Raw genomic sequence first — 19,289 nt, 5'->3', positions numbered from 1 at the left:
AAGGCCTTCTGAAAATCCAAGTATACAACATCAACCAATTCTTCTTTGTCTATCCTGTGCGCTATTCCAACAGATTTGCCAGACAAGGTTTTCCCTTGTGAAAACCATGCTGACTAGTACCCATTTTATTATGTGCCTCTGAATACCCCAAGACCTCATGCTTAGTAATAATTTGGAATGGACATTGAAACCATGAACACTACCCCACTTCTTAAAAAAATTACTACTTCAGTTTTGCACTATTTTAATCTATTTAATGTACAGTGCCTATAAAAAGTATTCAACTCTTCTCTGTAAGTTTTCATGTTTTATTGTTTTACAACAATGAATCACAGTGGTTTTAATTTGGCTCTTTGACACTGATCAACAGAAAATACTCTTTTGTATCAGAGTGAAAACAAATTTCTACAAATTGGTCTAAATTTACTACAATTATTAAACACAAAATAATTGATTGCATAACTACTCACCCTCTTCAAGTCAGTATTTAGTAGATGCAGTTTTGGCAGTAATTACAGTCTTGGGGTCTGTGGGGATAGCTCACTCAGTTTTGCATACCTGAGCACTGCAAATTTTCCCCATTCTTCTTTACAAAACTACTCAAGCTCTGTCAGATTGCACAAGGATCATGAATGAGTAGTCCTTTTCAAGTCCAGCCACAAATTCTCAATTGGACGGAGGTCTGGACTCTGACTTGGCCACTCCAGGATATTAACTTTGTTGTTTTTAAGCTATTCCTGTGTTGCTCTGGCTTTAGGGTTGGGGTCATTGTCTTGCTGGAAAACAAATCTCCAAAGTCACAGTTCTCTTGCAGACTGCAGAATTTCCCTGTATTTTGCTGCATTCATTTTGCCCTCTACCTTCACAAGCCTTCCAGGGCCAGTGAAGCATCCCCACAGCATAATATATATTATATACATACATACACACACATACACTTACTGTAATTGATTTACTTATTTTTTTCTTTCTTTCTATATTATCATGTATTGCTTTGTACTACTGCTGCTACGTTAATAAATTTCACAACACATGCAGGTGACAATAAAACCGATTCTGATAATCAACTCTATGATCTTCCCAACCACTGAGGAGAGACTAACTACCCTACCATTTCCTTTCTTCTGCCTCTCTCCCTTCTTGAAGAGTGGAATTTTCCACTCTTCCGGAACCATCCGAGAATCTAGTGATTCTTACTAATTCCACCACAATCCTTTCAGCCACCTCTTTTAGAATCCCGGGGTGTACACCATCTGGTCCAGGTGACTTATCTACCTTCAGACCTTTCAATTTCCAAAGAAACTTCTCTCTAGTAATAACACCTGACACCTGGGACTTCCACCACACCACTGGTGATTCCACAGTGAAGACTAATGCAAAATATTTATTCAGTCATCCGCCATTTCCTTGTCCTCCATTGCTGCATCTCCAGTATCATTTTCCAGCAGTCCAATATCCACACTAGCCTCTCTTTTATACTTTATGAATCTGAAGAAACTTTTGATATCCTCTTTAATATTACTGGCTGGCTTACTTTTGTATTTCATATTTACTTTTTTAAAATTACTTTTCTAGTTGCCTTCTGTTGGTATTTGAAAGCTTCTCGATAAGCTAACTTCTCACTAATTTTTGTTCTATTATATGCCCTCTCTTTGGCATTGACTTCTCTTGTTAGCCATGATTATGTCACCTATCCTTTGGAATACTTCTTCCTCTTTGAGAAGAATGCATCCTGTGGCTTCCAAATTTCTTCCGGAAATTCCAGTCATTGCTACTCTGCCGTCATCCCTGCCAGTGTTCTTTTCCAATCAATGCTGGCCAACTCCTCTCTCATGTCTCTGTAATTCCCTTTGCTCCATTGCAATACTAATACATCTGACTTTTGCTTCTCCTCCTCAAACTTCCCGAATCACTTGCCCCTAAGGGTTCTTTTACCTGAAGCTCTCTAATCAATTCCAGTTCATTGCACAGCACCCAATCCGGAATAGTTGATCCCCTAGTGGGCTCAACCTGGAGCTGCTCTGAAGATCATCACATAGGCACTCCAGAAATTCCCCTTCCTGGAAGCTAGCACCAACCTGATTTCCCCAATCTTTCTCATGACTATTGTAACATTGTCCTTTTGGCATGCATTTTCTATCTTTCATCGTAATTTTTAGACCACAAATTACAACTGTTTGGAGGTCTGCATACAACTCCCATCATGGTCTGTTTACCCTTGCAGTTCTTTAACTCTATCCACGATGATTCAACACCTTCCAACCCTAGGTCACTTCTTTCAAATGATTTGATTTCATTTTTTTTTTTAACCAACAAGGTAATGCCACCCCTCTGCCTTCCCACCTGTCCTTTTGATACAATGTGTATCCTTGGACATTAAGCTCCCAGTTATCATCTTTCACCCATGATTCAGTGAAGCCTACAACATCATACCTGTCAACTTGCAACTGTGCTGTAAATTCAATAATCTTATTCCATATACTACATGCATTCAAATATAGCACCTTCAGTCCTGTATTCATTCTTTTCGATTTTGTCCGCCTTTTACATTACAACTCATTCTGTTGACTGCAATCTTGCCCTATCAACAACCTCTCCTCACTACACATTGCCTTTGTTTGTAAACCAGCTACCTCATCTTCAGCACTATCATCCGCCTTTCCTAAGATACTTCTTGCATTGAAATATAAGCAGCTCCGGTCACTAGTTTCACCATGCTCGTCCCTTTTATTCACAACTTTGTCTGTGATCTTACCAATATCTGCCTCCACAACATCTCCACTAACTGTTCTGGCACTCTGGTCTCATCCCCTGCAACTCTAGTTTAAACCCCACCATGCAGCATTAACAAACCTTCCTGCTAGGATATTAGTTCCCCTCCAGTTCAGGTGCAAACTGTCCCTTCTGTTCAAGTCCCACCTTCCCTGGAAGAAAGCCCAATGATCCAAAACTCTTGTGCTTTCCCACCTACACCATCTCCTTAGCCACACATCTTCCTAGTTCTAACCTTACTAGCATGTGGCATGGTTAGCCATCCTAAGATCACGACCCTGGAGGTCCTGCTCTTTAGCTTAGATCTATCTCCCTGAACTCCCTATGCAGAACTTCAGGAAGGGTAAGGCGAGGAAACACGAACCAATCCTCAGAGGGATCAGAAGTGGAGAGGGTGACCAATTTTAAGTTCTTGTGTGTCAATACCTGAGGACCTAACCTGGATGCAACATATTGATGCAGCTATAAAGGAGGCAAGACAGCGGCTATCTTTCATTAGGATTTTGAAGAGATTTGGTTTGTTAACTAAAACACTCGAAAACTTCTGCAAATGTACCATGGACAGCATTCTGACTGGCTGCATCACCGTCTGGTATGGAAGGTTGGGGGGAGGGGTGGGGGGTTGCTATTGCACAAGATCAAAGTTAGTTGCAGAAACCAGTAAAATTAGTTAGCTCTATCACGGGACCAGCTTCCATAGTACCGAGGACATCTTCAACGAGTGGTGCCTTAGGAAGGCGACGTCCATCATTAAGGATTCCCACCATTCAGCACATGACCTCCTTGCCTTGTTACCCTCAGGAAAGAGGTACAGAAGCTTGAAGGCGCATACTCAGTGATTCAGGGACAGCTTCTTCCCTCTGCCATCCGCTTTCTGAATGGACATTGAACCCATTATACCACCTCACTACTTCTTAAATTTCTGTTACATTGCACTACTTATTTTAACTGAATGTAACTCAGTTTTTTCTTTATATTTATTTAGCATGTATTTCATTGTACTGCTGCCGTAAAGTTAACAAACTTCGTGACATATGCCAGTGATATTAAATCTGATTCTGACTTGCGATATGCAGCAGCTGCTCATATGACCATCCACCATCTGCTCCCATGGCTTCACATGGTCCTGATTTTTTTGGGGGGGGGCGGGGTTCTAAGCACAGATGCTACACCCTGTCCAAGGGTGATCTGCACGCTAGTGGAGGGAAGGAGCCTTTGGTAGGGACATACTTCCACCCTTGCTGCAGATTAAAATTATAGTTTCCAATTCACCTCACTTGGAAACACTCTGACTTTGAGAGACAAAATGTTGCATATTACAATCTCTCACAAGACCCTGACAAAATTCCAGGCTGAAGCCCCATACCATTGCTAAGGAAATTCTAAACTAATGAACGTGACCAGTCAAAATAATAAACTGAGGCTCTGATCGCTCTCTCTCACTGGTGGATACAAGTAATCCCCCTGGCAAAGAGCAGTGACATCTCTAGGAGAAACAAATGCTATTGCGGTGCTCCTGTGAGCGACAGAAGAAACAGAAGGTGTCAGCCATTTTAATCATGGCTGACCTATTATCACAGTACCATCTTCTGAGACCAATACCATTTTCACTTGCATCCTTTAGTATCTAATGAAATACTATTGACCTTTGTCTTGAATACACTCTGAAAAATCTTTTGAGTAGGGAATTCCTGAAAATTCATTATCCTCTGTAAAAAAGAGGTTTCTTTCCTTCCCTGTCCCAAATAGAATACCTGACTGCTTATTGTGAGACTGTGATCATCCCCAACCTAGAGAGAAAAAAAATCATCTTCTGTAAGAATTCTGTGAATTTCAATGAAATCACCTCTCACTCCTCCAAACCTATTTGTGATCTGCTTCTCATCGGACAATCCCACTGTAATACAAACCAATCTGACGAACCTTCACTGCACTCTCTCCATCGCAAGTACGTCCATTTTTAGACTGGGAGGCCTCCTGACATGCATACATTATTGTAAGTGCTACACACAAAATGCTGGAGGAATTCAACAGCATCTATGGAGAAGAATAAAGCTGATGTTTCAGGCTGGGATTCTTCATCAGGATTGAATGAGCCCACGAGTCCTGATAAAGGGTCTCGCCCAGCATCTACAGATTCGGGTGTTTATTGTAAGTGCTATTGGTTCAGGACCCTACATAGTCTGGACAAGATGTTTTCCACTCTTATGTAAGGGGTTTCTTCTTTTATGTTATTGCTAAGGCTAATAAAATGGCTTCTTTGTTATGTTAAAAACAAAATGGCTTCACTGTGATGTTAACTGCTCAGACAGTGGTTCTCTCTCTAGCAGCTTGTTTGGGTTATAATTACTGATAACGAGAATTGTATTCATTTGTTAACCAATTGGGATAGATGTTATTCTTTCTTGTGTCTCTGTAAACTATTGTTTTCGCAGGCTTTGGCCAGAAGGCGGATGGGGACAGAGCGAGGAGATGTGATGCTGTAAGCTGGGTGATGGAACGGACCCCGATCAGGAGTCTGAGGCCCAGGGTCCTCGGCGAGGAGAGGAGACGAGACGAGTACAGACTCGTGTGGAGCGTTTGGTCGATCACCAAGGGTGGTCCCATTCGAGGGTCGGTGGAGTTCAGAGGACATCAACTGGAGGAAAGGGAGACCCCATTAATTGAGATCCAATGGTTGTGCACGAAGTGGTTGAACTTTGATAAGTTTGGTGCCTTTTACTTTCCTTTTATATTGTATCTCTATTAATTACATAGTTCCAGTAAATACTTATAAAGTGTAATCATTTAATCACATACGGTGTATTGTCTGTTATTTGGCCGGGTGGGGTACATCACACAGCATCCACACAAACTTGATTACCCAGTTTGGTGGGGCCAAAGGCTGCTTTCCCCAGACGAAAGCGAGCTGAGCGAGCCTGAGGCTTACCAGGGGGCTACACTTGTACTCAAATTTTATTCCAATGAAGGCCAACAAACCACCATCTTCCTAACTTCCTGCAGTAGCCTCGTGTAAACTTGCAATAATTCATTTTCAAGGACCCCCCTCAGATGCATCTGAACAGGTCATCATTCAAACTCATTCCGTGACTGTTCAGTCCAAATTATAGAGTCAAACACTTAGGATGACTTCATATCTTTCCACATTATATTCTTTCCCTCAATCGGTTTGAAAACTCCCACAAAGCCCACACTGCCATTAGCTTGGATCAATGACAATTTGAAGTGGTCCTTTCTTCAGATGTACTTAATCTTTTTTTGGTTCCTGAAGGTTACTATAGCTGGGGTTGGTAATGGGGACAAGCTCCCACTACCTACTAAACGCTCCCAATGACGTACGCCTCAAGTAGTCTCTGACAACCAAGTCCAGCTCCCGGCCTTCACGTGTGGCTTAGTTACTAAGCTGGGGAGAACCGTTTCTACTGACAGGAGAAGGGGCAAAGGCAGGCTACTGGCACCTTAAAACTAGTCACTTCTGACAGATGGGGCTCATCAGCCATGGTTGAAAGCTCATCTAGGAGAAGGAAAACTCTGATCTCAAACCTCCACTGCCTTGTGGCAAAACCCACTCATGGGGAAGCCTCAGGAGTAAACCCCGAGGGAAAAATCTGGAGCTGGAATCCATAAAAGCAGTCCTACGTTGAGTTCAATGCTGACTGGCAACTCCTGTGACGCTGCTGATATGAAACTGTAGCGGTCTCTGCCGTTCCTTTAGGTTCATCAGATGCGTGGAGAGGGGGAACTTGCTACACGGGCCACAGCTTGCTCTCCGTATCGTACTGCCCAGGCTTGTGTATCTACACAGCTAGGACACAATATCCATGGTTGACTCTGACTGGAGGAGGCCTCACTCACTCAACCTTTTTTTCAATTCCTTTCTCAGAGCACCAATCCCCCAGCCCTGAACATTGGCACTGCTTCCCTCACCCATAGTCTTAGGGCACTACAGCATAGAAACAGACTCTTTAGTGCATCTAGTTTGTGCCAAACTGTCATGCTGCCTGGTCCCATTGACCTGCACCTGGACCACAGTCCTCCAAGCCTCTCCTATCCATGTATCTATCCACCACTTCCACAAGCAGCTCATTCCATACACACATTACCCTCTGAGCGAATAAACTCCCCCTCAGGTTCCCCTTAATTATTTCACCTTTCATTTTAATTTATTCCAGTTTCACCCAACCTCAGTGGAAAAACCCTGCTTCCATTAACCCCATCTATACCCCTCATAATTTTGTATACCTCGATCAAATTCTCCTGCAATCTCCCTCATTCTACTAAAATCTAGGAAATAAACTCACAACCTATTCAACCTTTCCCTGTAACCCAGAACTAGAATATAAAAGCAAGGATGCGATGCTGAGGCTTTATAATACATTGGTCAGACTGCACTTGGAGTTTTCTGAGCAGTTTTGGGCCCCTTATCTAGGAAAAAATGCAATGGCATTGAAGTGGATTCAGAGGAGGCTCATGAGAATGATTTCGGGAATTGAAGAGGCTGATGGTCGAGGGGTTAACCCTTTTGGGGGGAATATGAGGAGTGTTTGATGGCTCTGGGCCTGTACTCACTGGAGTTTAGAAGAATGTAGGGGGAAATCACATTGGAACCTATCGAATATTGAATGGCCTAGACAGAGTGGATGTGGAGAGGATGTCTCCTAGAATCTAGGAGCACAGCCTCAAAATAAAGGGGCATCTATTTACAACAGAAGGAATTTCTTTAGCTGGAGGTTGGTGAATCTGTGGAATTCATTGCCACAGACTGTGAAGGAAAGTGAAGTTGAGAGGGATAATAAATCAGCCTTGATGGATTGGTGGAGCAGATTTGATGGGCCGAGTAGCCTAATTCTGCTCCTATGTTTTATGGTCTTTGGAAAAATGAAATACAACAGAATCAATATAACACTATGAACAGAGCTGATTATAGACATCAGGAGAAGGATACCAGTGGTCCATGAGCCATGAGGTGGAGAGGGTCAGCAAGTTTAAATTCCTGGATGTTCCTATTTCAGAGAACCTGGCCTGGGCCCAGCTCATACTTCAAGTGCAAACACGAAGAAAACTCGGCAGTGCCTCTACTTCCTTAGGGGTTTGAGGAAATTCGGCATGACATATAAAACTTTGACTAACTTTTATAGATGTGTGGTGGAGAGTACTGGCTACATCACAGCCTGGTATGGAAACACCAAAGCCCTTCAATGGAAAATCCTACGAAAAGTCCGTCATGGGTAAAGCCCTCCCAACGACAGGACAACTACCTGAAACGCTGTTGCAGGAAAGCAGCATCCATCATCAGCGACCAGGTCATGCTCTCTTCTCACTGCTACCATCAGTAAGGTGGTAGAGGAGCCTCAGGACTCTCTCCACCATGTTCAGGGACGGTTAATACCCCTCAACCATCAGCCCCTTGAACCAATGGAGATAACTCCACTTCACTTGCCCCAAGTTTGAAACGTTCCCACTCACTTTCAAGGACTCTTCATCCAATTCTCGACATTTGTTATTTATTTATTATTTGGTATTTGCACAGTTTGTTGTAGCCTGCATTCTGGTTGAACGCCGTAGCTGGGCGGTCTTTCATTGAATGATTCTGTTAATGTTATTATTCTATTGATTTATAGAGTATGCTCACAAGAAAATCGATTGTACATGGTGACATATATATACTTTGATAATAACTTCACTTTGTACTTCGAACAGTATGCAAAAGACAAACTGTACAGATACAAAAATAATTACCAGAACCTGAATCCCAATCCTGAAAATACAAAATAACACCTCTTGCACCGACATATACTTGTTCCAAATTGCATTTTTAGGACAATACAGAAGTTGCCGTCTTTCTCTTCACTGTCTTGTATGAGTTATGGGTTGTCTGAGCCTACCTGCCTACTATGCTGCAAGAAAGATTTTCACTGTACTAGTACCCCACCGTGCTTGTACACAAGACAATAAACTTGCCCCGAAGCAAGCGCCCATATACCTTCTCCGCCTTCCTGATGAGGTTCCTGATCGCCTCCTTACAACTGTAGATGAGCTCCCCGTAGCTGGGCTGGAAATGGACTTCCACCTGGGTCACTCCTCGGTACCAATTGTGCGGGAAGATCGGCCAGCCCAGGTCCAGATCGGGAACGGCCACGTCCGAAACATCGGGGAAGTAGGTACCGGTACCCAGGGAATCGCAGAAAGACTGGTCGAGGGACTCGCCGCACAACTCAGAGGGTCTAACGGCGGAGCCCAGGATATCGGCGATCTCGTCGGCCGACAAGAAGCCCGGTATCTTCTCCCGGTGCAGGAAGGCGTGGTAAGCCTCCGGACCGCTGGCCACTAACTCCTCCAGCGCCAGCCGCTGGCTCTCGCTGTAGAAGTCCCGCACGCCCACCTCCTGCTTGACCGCCGCCGTCCACCGCGACACCACCGGGAAGTCGTCCAGGCACTGCGAGTCATTCATGGCTGGGACGGGCTGAGCGGCCGCAGGGACCCTCGCTACTGGACCGCTGGCTTTTGCTGCTGCCAAAAGGGAGTTGGGTCCCCCCCCGTGAAAGTACTGGTTGGCTTCGATACCTTAAAGTTTCTGTAAGCTTCTCGTCTTCTGGGTGTCCCTTCCCCCCCAAAGCTCCGCGTTAACAGTCTGCAGACATCAGCCCCGCCTCAAACCTCCCGTCCCAGCCACAGATACAAAGCATTCAAACATCCCGACTCTGGAGGCGATTGGCTCTTGTACTTGCACTCTCCACCCACCGGGCCAGTCTCAACCTCGTGTACTTTTTTAAAACGGATTTTCTCCTCAGCGACACCGGGATTGGTTTCTGATTTAAATTCATCCAAAAACAAGCCGGGAGGGTAGGACCACAGTATAGGGAGGGGCCGGGATGGGAGAAGAATCGTCATTATAATGTGCCGTGTCGTCTGCTTTGAGCGATCGTGCTCTTATCTCATGACTTTGATTGTTCTTACAAAGTTTTCTACAGAAATGGTTTGCGATTGCCTTCTTTTGGGCAGTGTCTTTACAAGACGGGTGGCCCCAGCTATTATCAGTACCTTTCAGAGATTGTCTGTCCGGTGTCGGTGGTCACATAACGAGGACTTGTGATATGCACCAACTGCTCCAATGGCTTCACGTGACCCTGATCGGTGGCGAAGCAGGTGCTACACCTTGCCCAAGGGTGACCTGCAGTCTAACGGACGGAGGGAGCGCTTTACACCTCCTCTGGTAGAGATTATATGTCCATCCCCGACAGGTTATTACCGTGGGAGGGGGGGGGTCACAGGTGGCATTGGCTCTATTAGTTTTAAGGAATATAATAGAATACAACTTCAAAGAATTGACTGTGAATGTGAGAATGAAAAGGCATTGCACAATTTAGTCTTGTAAATATTTTATTACGTATAAAGTTTATTTTGATACAAATAAAAGATTCTACCTGAAAAGGATAATTCCCTACTTAATGCAGCGATACTCAAAGTTCATCAGGGAGCGAATTGATGACTTACGTTTACATAGTGTGTTCTTTCATCATGTCTGAAGTACGTTGTGAACTATGGACATGAGTGAAATGCAGAGGAGATGACACCCAATTTGCAAAACAGCACGAACAATAAAACAGTTTATGGATAAATATTGCTTATGGCACAGAGGCAATCTCCTAGCTCTTAGACTAGAGATCAAAGCTAGTATAGCCTTTTATAAACACCAGTGCTTCTGCAGATGGTGGAAATCCAGAACAACACACACAAAATGCTGGAGAAACTCAGCAAGTCAGGCAGCACCTATGGAGAGGAATAAACAGGTGAAGACCTTTCATCATGAATCCTGAGAGATGATGGATCCCCACCTCAAAAGTTGACTGTTTGTTTCCCTCCGTACATGCTGCTGAATTGCCTGAGTTCCTCCAGCATTTAGATAGGCAAGTGGGTATAGGGAATGGTGGGATGTCAAACACATGCAGGCAGAAGGAACTAGTTTAGTTTGACATCATGTTGGAACAGACATTGTGGGCCGAAGGGTCTGTGCACCAAGCAAGTTCTACCTAAGTACAGGACTTGAGAATAAGATGGATTCTCATCCTTAAAAATAGAAACATAGAATGACCTGTTTAATCAAAAAGAATACATTTTTTATTTACTTATTGAGATACATTGTGGAACAGGCTCTTTCGATCTCTTGAGCCACACCACCCAGCAATCCCCCGATTTGTCCTTAGTCTAATCTCGGGACAATTTACAACGACCAATTAACCTACCAACAGGTATGTCTTTGGACTGTGGAAGGAAACCAGAGCTCCTGGAGAAAGCAACACACATCAAAGTTGCTGGTGAACGCAGCAGGTCAGGCAGCATCTGTAGGAAGAGGTGCAGTCGACGTTTCAGGCCGAGACCCTTCGTCAGGACTAACTGAAGGAAGAGTGAGTAAGAGATTTACTTTCCACAGGGAGAAAGTACAGGCTCCTTACAGAGGAGACTGGAGTTGAACATTTCAGCCACTTTCAGAACTCTCCTTACAATTTGTGGAAAATACCAGTATCACTGGCCCATGACAACGAGTGCCAATGAATCATCTCAGCCTGAAATGTCGACTGTTTACCCTTTTCCAGAGATGCTGATTTCCTCCAGCATTTTTTGTGTGTTGCCCTTCACAACAAAACTGAATGCCAGACTCAAACATGCATTATTTCTCCAACTCAAATCCTGCATGAGTGAGCAGTGATAGGAAGCAGTTGAGGCTTCTTCGCTAAATATATTTAAGAAACAGTTAGATAGGTTTTTACATAGTAGGGGAATTAAGGGTTATGGGGAAAAGGCAGGTGGATGGAGCTGAGTTTACGGACAGATCAGCCATGACCTTATTGAATGGGGGGGCAGGCTTGATGGGCTGGAAGGCCTACTCCTGCTCCTATTTCTTATGTTGAAATCAGGTTTGATTATATTCTTAAGCTCCTATTTTTCTGAAGGGAGCTTGTGATTAAGTGGCCTACCAACAGAACTATTAGGAATACAATCCCATTTGGAAATATTTCTTTCTTCCCTGGGGTCTGAATTAATTATTTCCCACCAAGTTCTGGAGCCGATTTTATTTGATGAGATTTAGTTACAAGTGAAGCAATCTTTTGTAATCATGTTGGTAGTTGTCCTTACAGCCCCAGAGAACAGCTGCATGCTGCATCACAAGGCTTGCTCCTTAAAGTGCTTCAGCAAATTTTCAGTGGTATAATTAGACTGTGCAGTAGTCACCTTATGTACACACTCCTGCACCTAGCATCACTTTATGTACATACAATCAGTTTATGCATATAAATTAATCTTATGTATTTATATTTATTGTGTTTTTATATTGTGTCCTTTGTGCTTTGTGTTTTATTATGCTGCATTGGATCTTGAGTAACATCAATTTATTCTCCTTTATACTGAAGAATGACGATAAACAATCTTAAAATAAATTTTGAATGTTGAATCTTGATTGAACTCATCTTCCCCAGAGATATTTAATGTTAGGGCACTACTATTTGCATATTTAAATTTATAATATATTTAATTTTTTTTGGCATCTTGAAGGCTTTCATTTCTGTTGAAGTCATTTTCTTATTTTAAGGTGGCAGGGTGGAGATACATTTCAACCAAAGGAGGTGTATGACGCTTCTTCCCTCCTCTAGTCTGCAAGTCACCCTTGGGCAAGGTTTAGCACTTGCTTAGCAACCCCCCCCCCACCGATCAGGGTCACATGAAACCACGGGAGGAGGTGGTGGACGTTTGTATGAGCAGCTGGTGCATATCACAAGTTCTGGTTATGCGACCACTAATGCCAGGCAGACAATATCTGAAGAGTATTGGTAATGGCTGTGGTCACCTGTATTGTAAAGACACTGCCCGGAAGAAGGCAATGGCAAACCACTTCTGTAGAAAAATTTGCCAAGAACAACCATGATCATGGGACCGTGATTGTCTGTGTCATACAACGTGGCACATAATGATGATGTCATACAACATGGCACATAATGATGACGACGGCCTAGTACCAAGGTCAGCTAGAACAAAAACAGGATAGTTCTAGCAGAGCAATAAAAAATGGTAAGAACATCCCTTCCCTTCGTCAAACTGGATTTTAATCTGGGATTTCAGTTTTTAATTTAGTAATTATTAATTTTTTTATTAACTATTCACTTTATTTGTCACGTGTACATTGAAATATACAGTGAAATGTGCCATTTGCGTTAATGACCAAAGCAGTCTGTGTATTATGCTGGGGGCAGCCCGTAAGTGTTGCCATCCTTCCAGCATCAACATAGCTTGCCCTCTATTTCCCAAACATAACCTGTATGTCTTTTGAATGTGGGAGGAAACAGGAATGCCCAGAGGAAACCCATGTGGTCATGGGGAAACATACAAACTCCTGACAATCAATGGCGGGAATTGAACCCCAGTTGGGATCACTGGCATTGAAATGGCGTTACGCTAACCGCTACGCTACTGTGCATAATAATACTGTGTATAATAATTTGCTGAACTGAAAGAGGAAGTTGAAAGACTATGGAACATGAACCTGGTATACATTGTCCCAATAGTAATATCTACAACTAATATCATCCCAGAGTCACTACACAATAGTAGTAAACAATTAGGCCTACACAGCAATATTTATGAAAATCTCCAGAAAGCCATAATAATAACTACCACTAGAATAGTTGGAAAGTTCCTAGGACTTGAGAAATGAGCTTGCTTGGCTATGCCCATACCTCAGGTTTTACTAGCTTGAGCTGAGGAAAAAAATGTTTGAGTTGAGTTGTTCTCCGATCTTGTCAATCCATTTGCAATCATCAGTGCGATGTTCATTTGTGGGGACCCCCCTCCCTCCGAATGCTTGGTCTTTGGATTCCTATCAATCCGCTGATTGGCCATCATTATGGAAACTCAGTTGTGATCTAGGAAGGGGGTCTGATTGCTACTGGCTTGCACAGCAAGCTCTGAGGACTTTTATTATTATTAATGTATTTTATGATCACAGGTCTTACAATGATGAGTATCTTTTACTACCCAGACGCCTAGAGCACAGTCAGCTTGAGCACTTCCATCTGAGTAGACCATTACCCAGCCTTGACCACAAGTTCGGTAAGCTTTCAGTTAGCTGCTGGAGAGTGTTTTGAAGCTGTCAAACAACTACTTAAACCTTAGCTGATTCACTCCTCTCTAACCGAGGCACACAGCCGATAATTTTTGCATGCCCTTGCCTCAAGCATTTGTAAAGCCGTGGAATGAACTTGGAGCCTTCTATTATTAACATTTAATACACTGTAAAATCTGATAGAAGAATGTGGCAGCTACATGATGAAGGGGATCTTGTGTTTAAGAGCAGCATTTAAACAGTGACACATTCCTGACTGAAACACGGGCTAATAAATATGTTTGAGAAAGAATGCTGTTGCTAGCAATGGCCTAGATTTTATTCTCGCACTGTGGGAGGACATTTGTCTGGTCTGCATGATAAAGGGAGATATTTTTGTCAGTCACGTGGAAATAAGAAACGAAAAAAAACTATATGCTCTTTAATGCGGGAACTGATGTCATGAGGTGAAAGGACGCTACAGATTTCCAGCGTTTTGAAATTTGACACTGAAAGCGTTTAAGTAAAAACGGAAGATACCAGACACGTAACATGTTGGAGGGACTCAGCAGCCCAGGAAACATCTATGGAGAGAAATAAATAGTCAACATTGTGGCCTTGACCGTTTATCAGGACTGGAAAGGAAGAGGGCAGAGAAGAGAAGGAGGAGTACCAGTGGGCAGGTGAGGTGAAAGATGAGTGGGTAGATGGGAAGCTGGGAAGTAATTGGTAGAAGAGATGATTATAAGACCATAATATATGGGAGCAGAATTAGGCCATTTGGCCCATCGCATCTGCTCTACCATTTCGTCATAGCTGATCCAATATTCCTCTCAGCCCCAGTCTCCTGACTTCTCCCTATATCCCTTCATGCCATGATCAATCAAGAATCTACCTACTTCTATATACGTAAAGACTTGTCCTCCACAGCTGCCTGTGGCAAAGAATTCCACAGCTTCACTACTCTCTGCCTTAAGAAATTCCTCCTCATCTCTGTTCTATAAGGACGCCCCTCTATTCTGAGGCTGTATCCTCTGGTCTTAGACACTACCACCATAGGAAACATCCTCTCTGCATCCACTCTATCAAGGACTTTCCCCAATCAACCCCTCATTTTTCTGAATTCTAGTGAATACAAGCCCAGAGCCATCAAATGCTCTTCATATAACAAGCCATTTAATTCTGGAATCATTTTCATGAACTTCCTTTGAACTCTCTCCAATTTCAGCACATCCTTTCTAAGATAAGGGACCCAAACCTGCTCACAATACCCCAAATGAGAACTCACCAGTATGAAGTTTCAACATTACATCCTTGCTTTTAGAATCAGAATCAGAATCAAGTTTATTAACACCGACATGCGATGTGAAATTTGTTAACTTAGCAGCAGCAGTTCAATGCAATACATAATATAGAAGAGAAAAAAATAAGTAAATCAATTACAGTATATGTATATTGAATAGATTAAAAACGTGCAAAAAACAGGAGTACTGTAGATTTTAAAAAGTGAGGTAGTGTCCAAGGGTTCAATGTCCATTTAGGAATCGGATGGCAGAGGGAAGAAGCTGTTCCTGATTCGCTGAGTGTGTGCCTTCAGGCTTCTGTACCTCCTACCTGATGGTAACAGTGAGAAAAGGGCATGCCCTGGCTGCTGGCGGTCCTTAATAATGGACACTGCCTTTCTGAGACACCTCTCCCTGAAGATGTCCTGGGTACTTTGTAGGCTAGTACCCAAGATGGAGCTGACTAGATTTACAACCTTCTGCAGCTTCTTTCGGTCCTGTGCAGTAGCCCCTCCATACCAGACAGTGATGCAGCCTGTCAGAATGCTCTCCACAGTACGTCCATAGGAGTTTTTGAATGTATTTGTTTTAATGCCAAATCTCTTCAAACTCCTAATGAAGTATGGCCACTGTCTTGCCTTCTTTATAACTACATCGATATGTTAGGACCAGGTTAGATCCTCAGAGATCTTGACACTCAGGAACTTGAAACTGCTCACTCTCTCCTCTTCTGATCCTGACGTTGAGTGCCAGGTTGTTGCTGTGGCACCACTCCACTAGTTGGCATATCTCACTCCTGTACGCCCTCTCGTCACCAGCTGATATTCTATCAACAATGGTTGTATTGTCCGCAAATCTGTAGATGGTATTTGAGCTATGCCTATCCACACAGTCATGTGTATACAGAGAGTAGAGCAGTGGGCTAAGCACACACCCCTGAGGTGCGCCAGTGTTGATCTTCAGAGAGGAGGATGTGTTATCACCAACCTGCACAGATTGTGGTCTTTCGGTTGGGAAGTCGAGGCTGAGTGAGGTACTGTAACTTCTCAATCAGGATTGTGGGAATGATGGTATTAAATGCTGAGCTATAGTTGATGAACAGCATCCTGATATAGGTGTTTGTGTTGTCTAGGTGGTCTAAAGCCGTGTGAAGAGCCATTGAGATTGCGTCTGCCATTGACCTATTGTGGTGCTAGGCAAACTGCAATGGGTCCAGCTCCTTGCTGAGGCAGGAGTTCAGTCTAGTCATGACCAACCTCTCAAAGCATTTCATCGCTGTCGATGTGAGTGCTACCAGGCGATAGTCATAAAGGCCGCTCACGTTATTCTTCTTAGGCACTGGTATAATTGTTGCCCTTTTAAAGTAAGTCGGAACTTCCGCCCGTAGCAGTGAGAGGTTGAATATGTCCTTGAATACTCTCACTAGTTGGGTGGCACAGGTTTTCAGAGCCTTACCAGGTACTCCATCTGGACCTTCTACCTTGCGAAGGTTCACTGTCTTTAAAGACAGTCTAACATCAGCCTCTGAGACAGAGATCACAGGGTCATCAGGTGCAGCAGGGATCTTCACAGCTGTAGTTGTGCTGTCCCTTTCAAAGCGTGCACAGAAGGCATTGAGTTCATCCGATAGTGAAGCATCGCTGCCATTCATGGTATTGGATTTCTCTTTGTAGGAACCCTGCCAGAGTCGCGTGCATCCGATGTCACCTCTAACCTCATGTGAAATTGTCTCTTCACCCTTGAAATAGTCCTCCGCAAATCATACCTGGTTTTCTGGTATAGGCCTGGGTCGCCAGACCTGAATACCACAGATCTAGCCTTCAGCAGATGACATGTCTCCTGGTTCATCCACGGCTTTTGGTTTGGGAATGTCTTTGTAGGCACACACTCATCCACACAGGTTTTAAAAAAGTCGGTAACAACTGCGGCATACTCATTCAGGTTCGAAGATGAATCCCTGAATACAATCCAGCCCACTGGTTCAAAGCAGTCCTGTAGGCGCTCCTGTGCTTCCCTTGTCCATATCTTCTTGGTCCTCACTGCTGGTGCTGCAGTCTTCAGTCTCTGCCTACACTCAGGGAGTAGAAGTACAGCCAGGTGATCAGACTTCCCGAAGTGAGGGCATGGAATAGTACGGTAGGCATTCTTGATGGTGGCATAGCAATGGTCCAATGTGTTGTTTCCTCTGGTATTGCAAGTGATCTGTTGATGGTAATTGCTTCGTGATTTTTTCAGACTGCCCTGGTTAAGTTCTCCAAAAACAATGGTGAAGGCATTAAGGTGTGCTGTTTCGTGCATGTTGATCCCATTGCACAGATCATCTAAAGCCTGATTGACATTGACCTGAGGTAGAATGTGTACTGCTACCAAAATGATAGCACTTTACTGCTAGATATTCCACGTCTGGTGAGGAGAATTGGGAGAGCACTGATATATTTGTGCAGCAAGAAGAGTTGATCATGAGGCATACTCCTCCACCTCTGCTTTTGAGAGACTCTATAGATCTATTCTGGCGGTGTATAGTAAACCCATCAATCTGAATTGCTGCATCTGGTACTGAAGGGGTTAACCAGGATTCTGTGAAACAAAGGACACATGTGGTCCTAATGTCCCTCTGATTCAGCACCCTAGCTCTGAGGTCATTGATTTCACTCACCAGAGACTGCATGTTTGCCAGCAAGATAGTCAGTATAGGGAGTTTAAAACCCCATTTCCTTAAATGCACTTGTAACCCTACTCTGCATCCACACTTCCTCCGTGGTATCCTACGTGGGTGCTTCCAACCACAATTGGTGTTTTATTTTCCAGTCCTCTTGAAATGAATGCTAACATTGCATTTGTCTTCCTCACCACAGACTCAACCTGTAAATTAACCCTTAGGGAATCCTGCACAAGGACTCCCAAGTCCATTTGCACCTCAGGTTTTTGTATTTTCTTTCTATTTAGAAAATAGTCAACCCTTTCATTTCTTCTAGCAAAATGTATGATCATACACTTCCCAAAACTGTATTCCATCTGCTTTTTTTCTGCCTATTTTCCTAATCCGTCTAAGTCCTTCAGTAACCACTCTACTTCCTCAAAATTGCCTGTCCCTCCACCTATCTTCATATCATCTGCAAACTTTGCAACAAAGACATCAATTTCATCATCCAAATCGTTGACATAAAACATGAAAAGAATCAGTCCCAACACAGAACACTGTGGAACACCACTAGTCACCGGCAGCCAGCCAGTAAAGGCTCCCTTCATTCCCACTCTTTTCCTCCTGCTAATCAGCTACTGCTTTATCCATGCTAGAATCTTTCCTGTAATACCAGGGGCTCATCGCTTGTTTAGCAGCCTCATGTGTGGTACCTTGCCAAAGGCCTTCTGAATATCAGAATATCAACCTGAACTGAACATCAGTACACAACATCAACTAATTCTCCTTAGTCCATCTTACGTGTTATTTCTTTAAAGAATTCCAACAGATTAGTCAGGCATGATTTTCCCTTGATGAAACCATGCTGACTACAGCTTATTTTATCATGTGTCTCCAAGTACCCTAACGCTTTGTCCTTAATAATCCTATCCACTGAGGTCAGACTAACTGGTCTATAATTCCCTTTCTTCTGCCTCTCTTTCTTGTTGAAAAGTGGAGTGTCATTTGCAATTTTCTATTCTTCTGGAACCATTCCAGAATCTAGTGATTCTTGAATGATCATTGCTAATGCCTCCATGATCTCTTCAGCCACTTCTTTCAGAACTCTGGGGTGTACACCACCTGGTCCAGGTGACTTATCTACGTTCAGACCTTTCAGTTTCCCAAGAACCTTCTTTCTAGTAATGGTAAATTCACACACTTCATGCCCCCTGACACCTGGAACTTCCATTATACTGCTAGTGTCTTCCAAAGTGAAGACGGAAGCAAAATATTTATTCAGTTTGTCCACCATTTTGTTGTCCTTCATTACTACCTCTCCAGCATCGTTTTCCAGTGGTCTGATATCCACTCTTGCCTCTTTTTTACATTGTATCTGAAGAAACTTTTGGTATCCTCTTTAATATTACTGGATAGCTTACTTTTGTATTCTATTTTTACCTTCCTAATAACTTTATTAGTTGCCTTCTGTTGGTTTTTGAAAGCTTCCCAACCCGCT

The 19,289-nt window shown here is 43.3% G+C and overlaps 1 protein-coding gene and 1 long non-coding RNA gene across 2 annotated transcripts in view; one reads left to right on the top strand and one right to left on the bottom strand.

Moving 5' to 3' along the window:
• The window catches only part of fam83d (family with sequence similarity 83 member D), a 34,276-nt gene extending 24,819 nt beyond the window's left edge, over positions 1 to 9,457 (bottom strand). The window contains exon 1 of the mRNA XM_063041148.1: positions 8,756 to 9,457. Within this exon, the coding sequence (XP_062897218.1) occupies positions 8,756 to 9,223 (468 nt within the window). The 5' untranslated portion in view covers positions 9,224 to 9,457. The remainder of the gene's footprint in view (positions 1 to 8,755) is intronic.
• A 4,883-nt stretch (positions 9,458 to 14,340) lies between these two features.
• LOC134342703 (uncharacterized) overlaps positions 14,341 to 19,289 on the top strand; it is a 44,303-nt gene continuing 39,354 nt past the window's right edge. Inside the window, exon 1 of the long non-coding RNA XR_010017069.1 lies at positions 14,341 to 14,550. This is a non-coding gene — a long non-coding RNA (uncharacterized LOC134342703). The remainder of the gene's footprint in view (positions 14,551 to 19,289) is intronic.

Source organism: Mobula hypostoma, chromosome 2 (assembly GCF_963921235.1).
Source record: "Mobula hypostoma chromosome 2, sMobHyp1.1, whole genome shotgun sequence".
Lineage (NCBI taxonomy): Eukaryota > Metazoa > Chordata > Chondrichthyes > Myliobatiformes > Myliobatidae > Mobula > Mobula hypostoma.
Note: the sequence above shows the minus strand (reverse complement) of the source record. Positions and strands in the feature narration are given on the sequence as shown.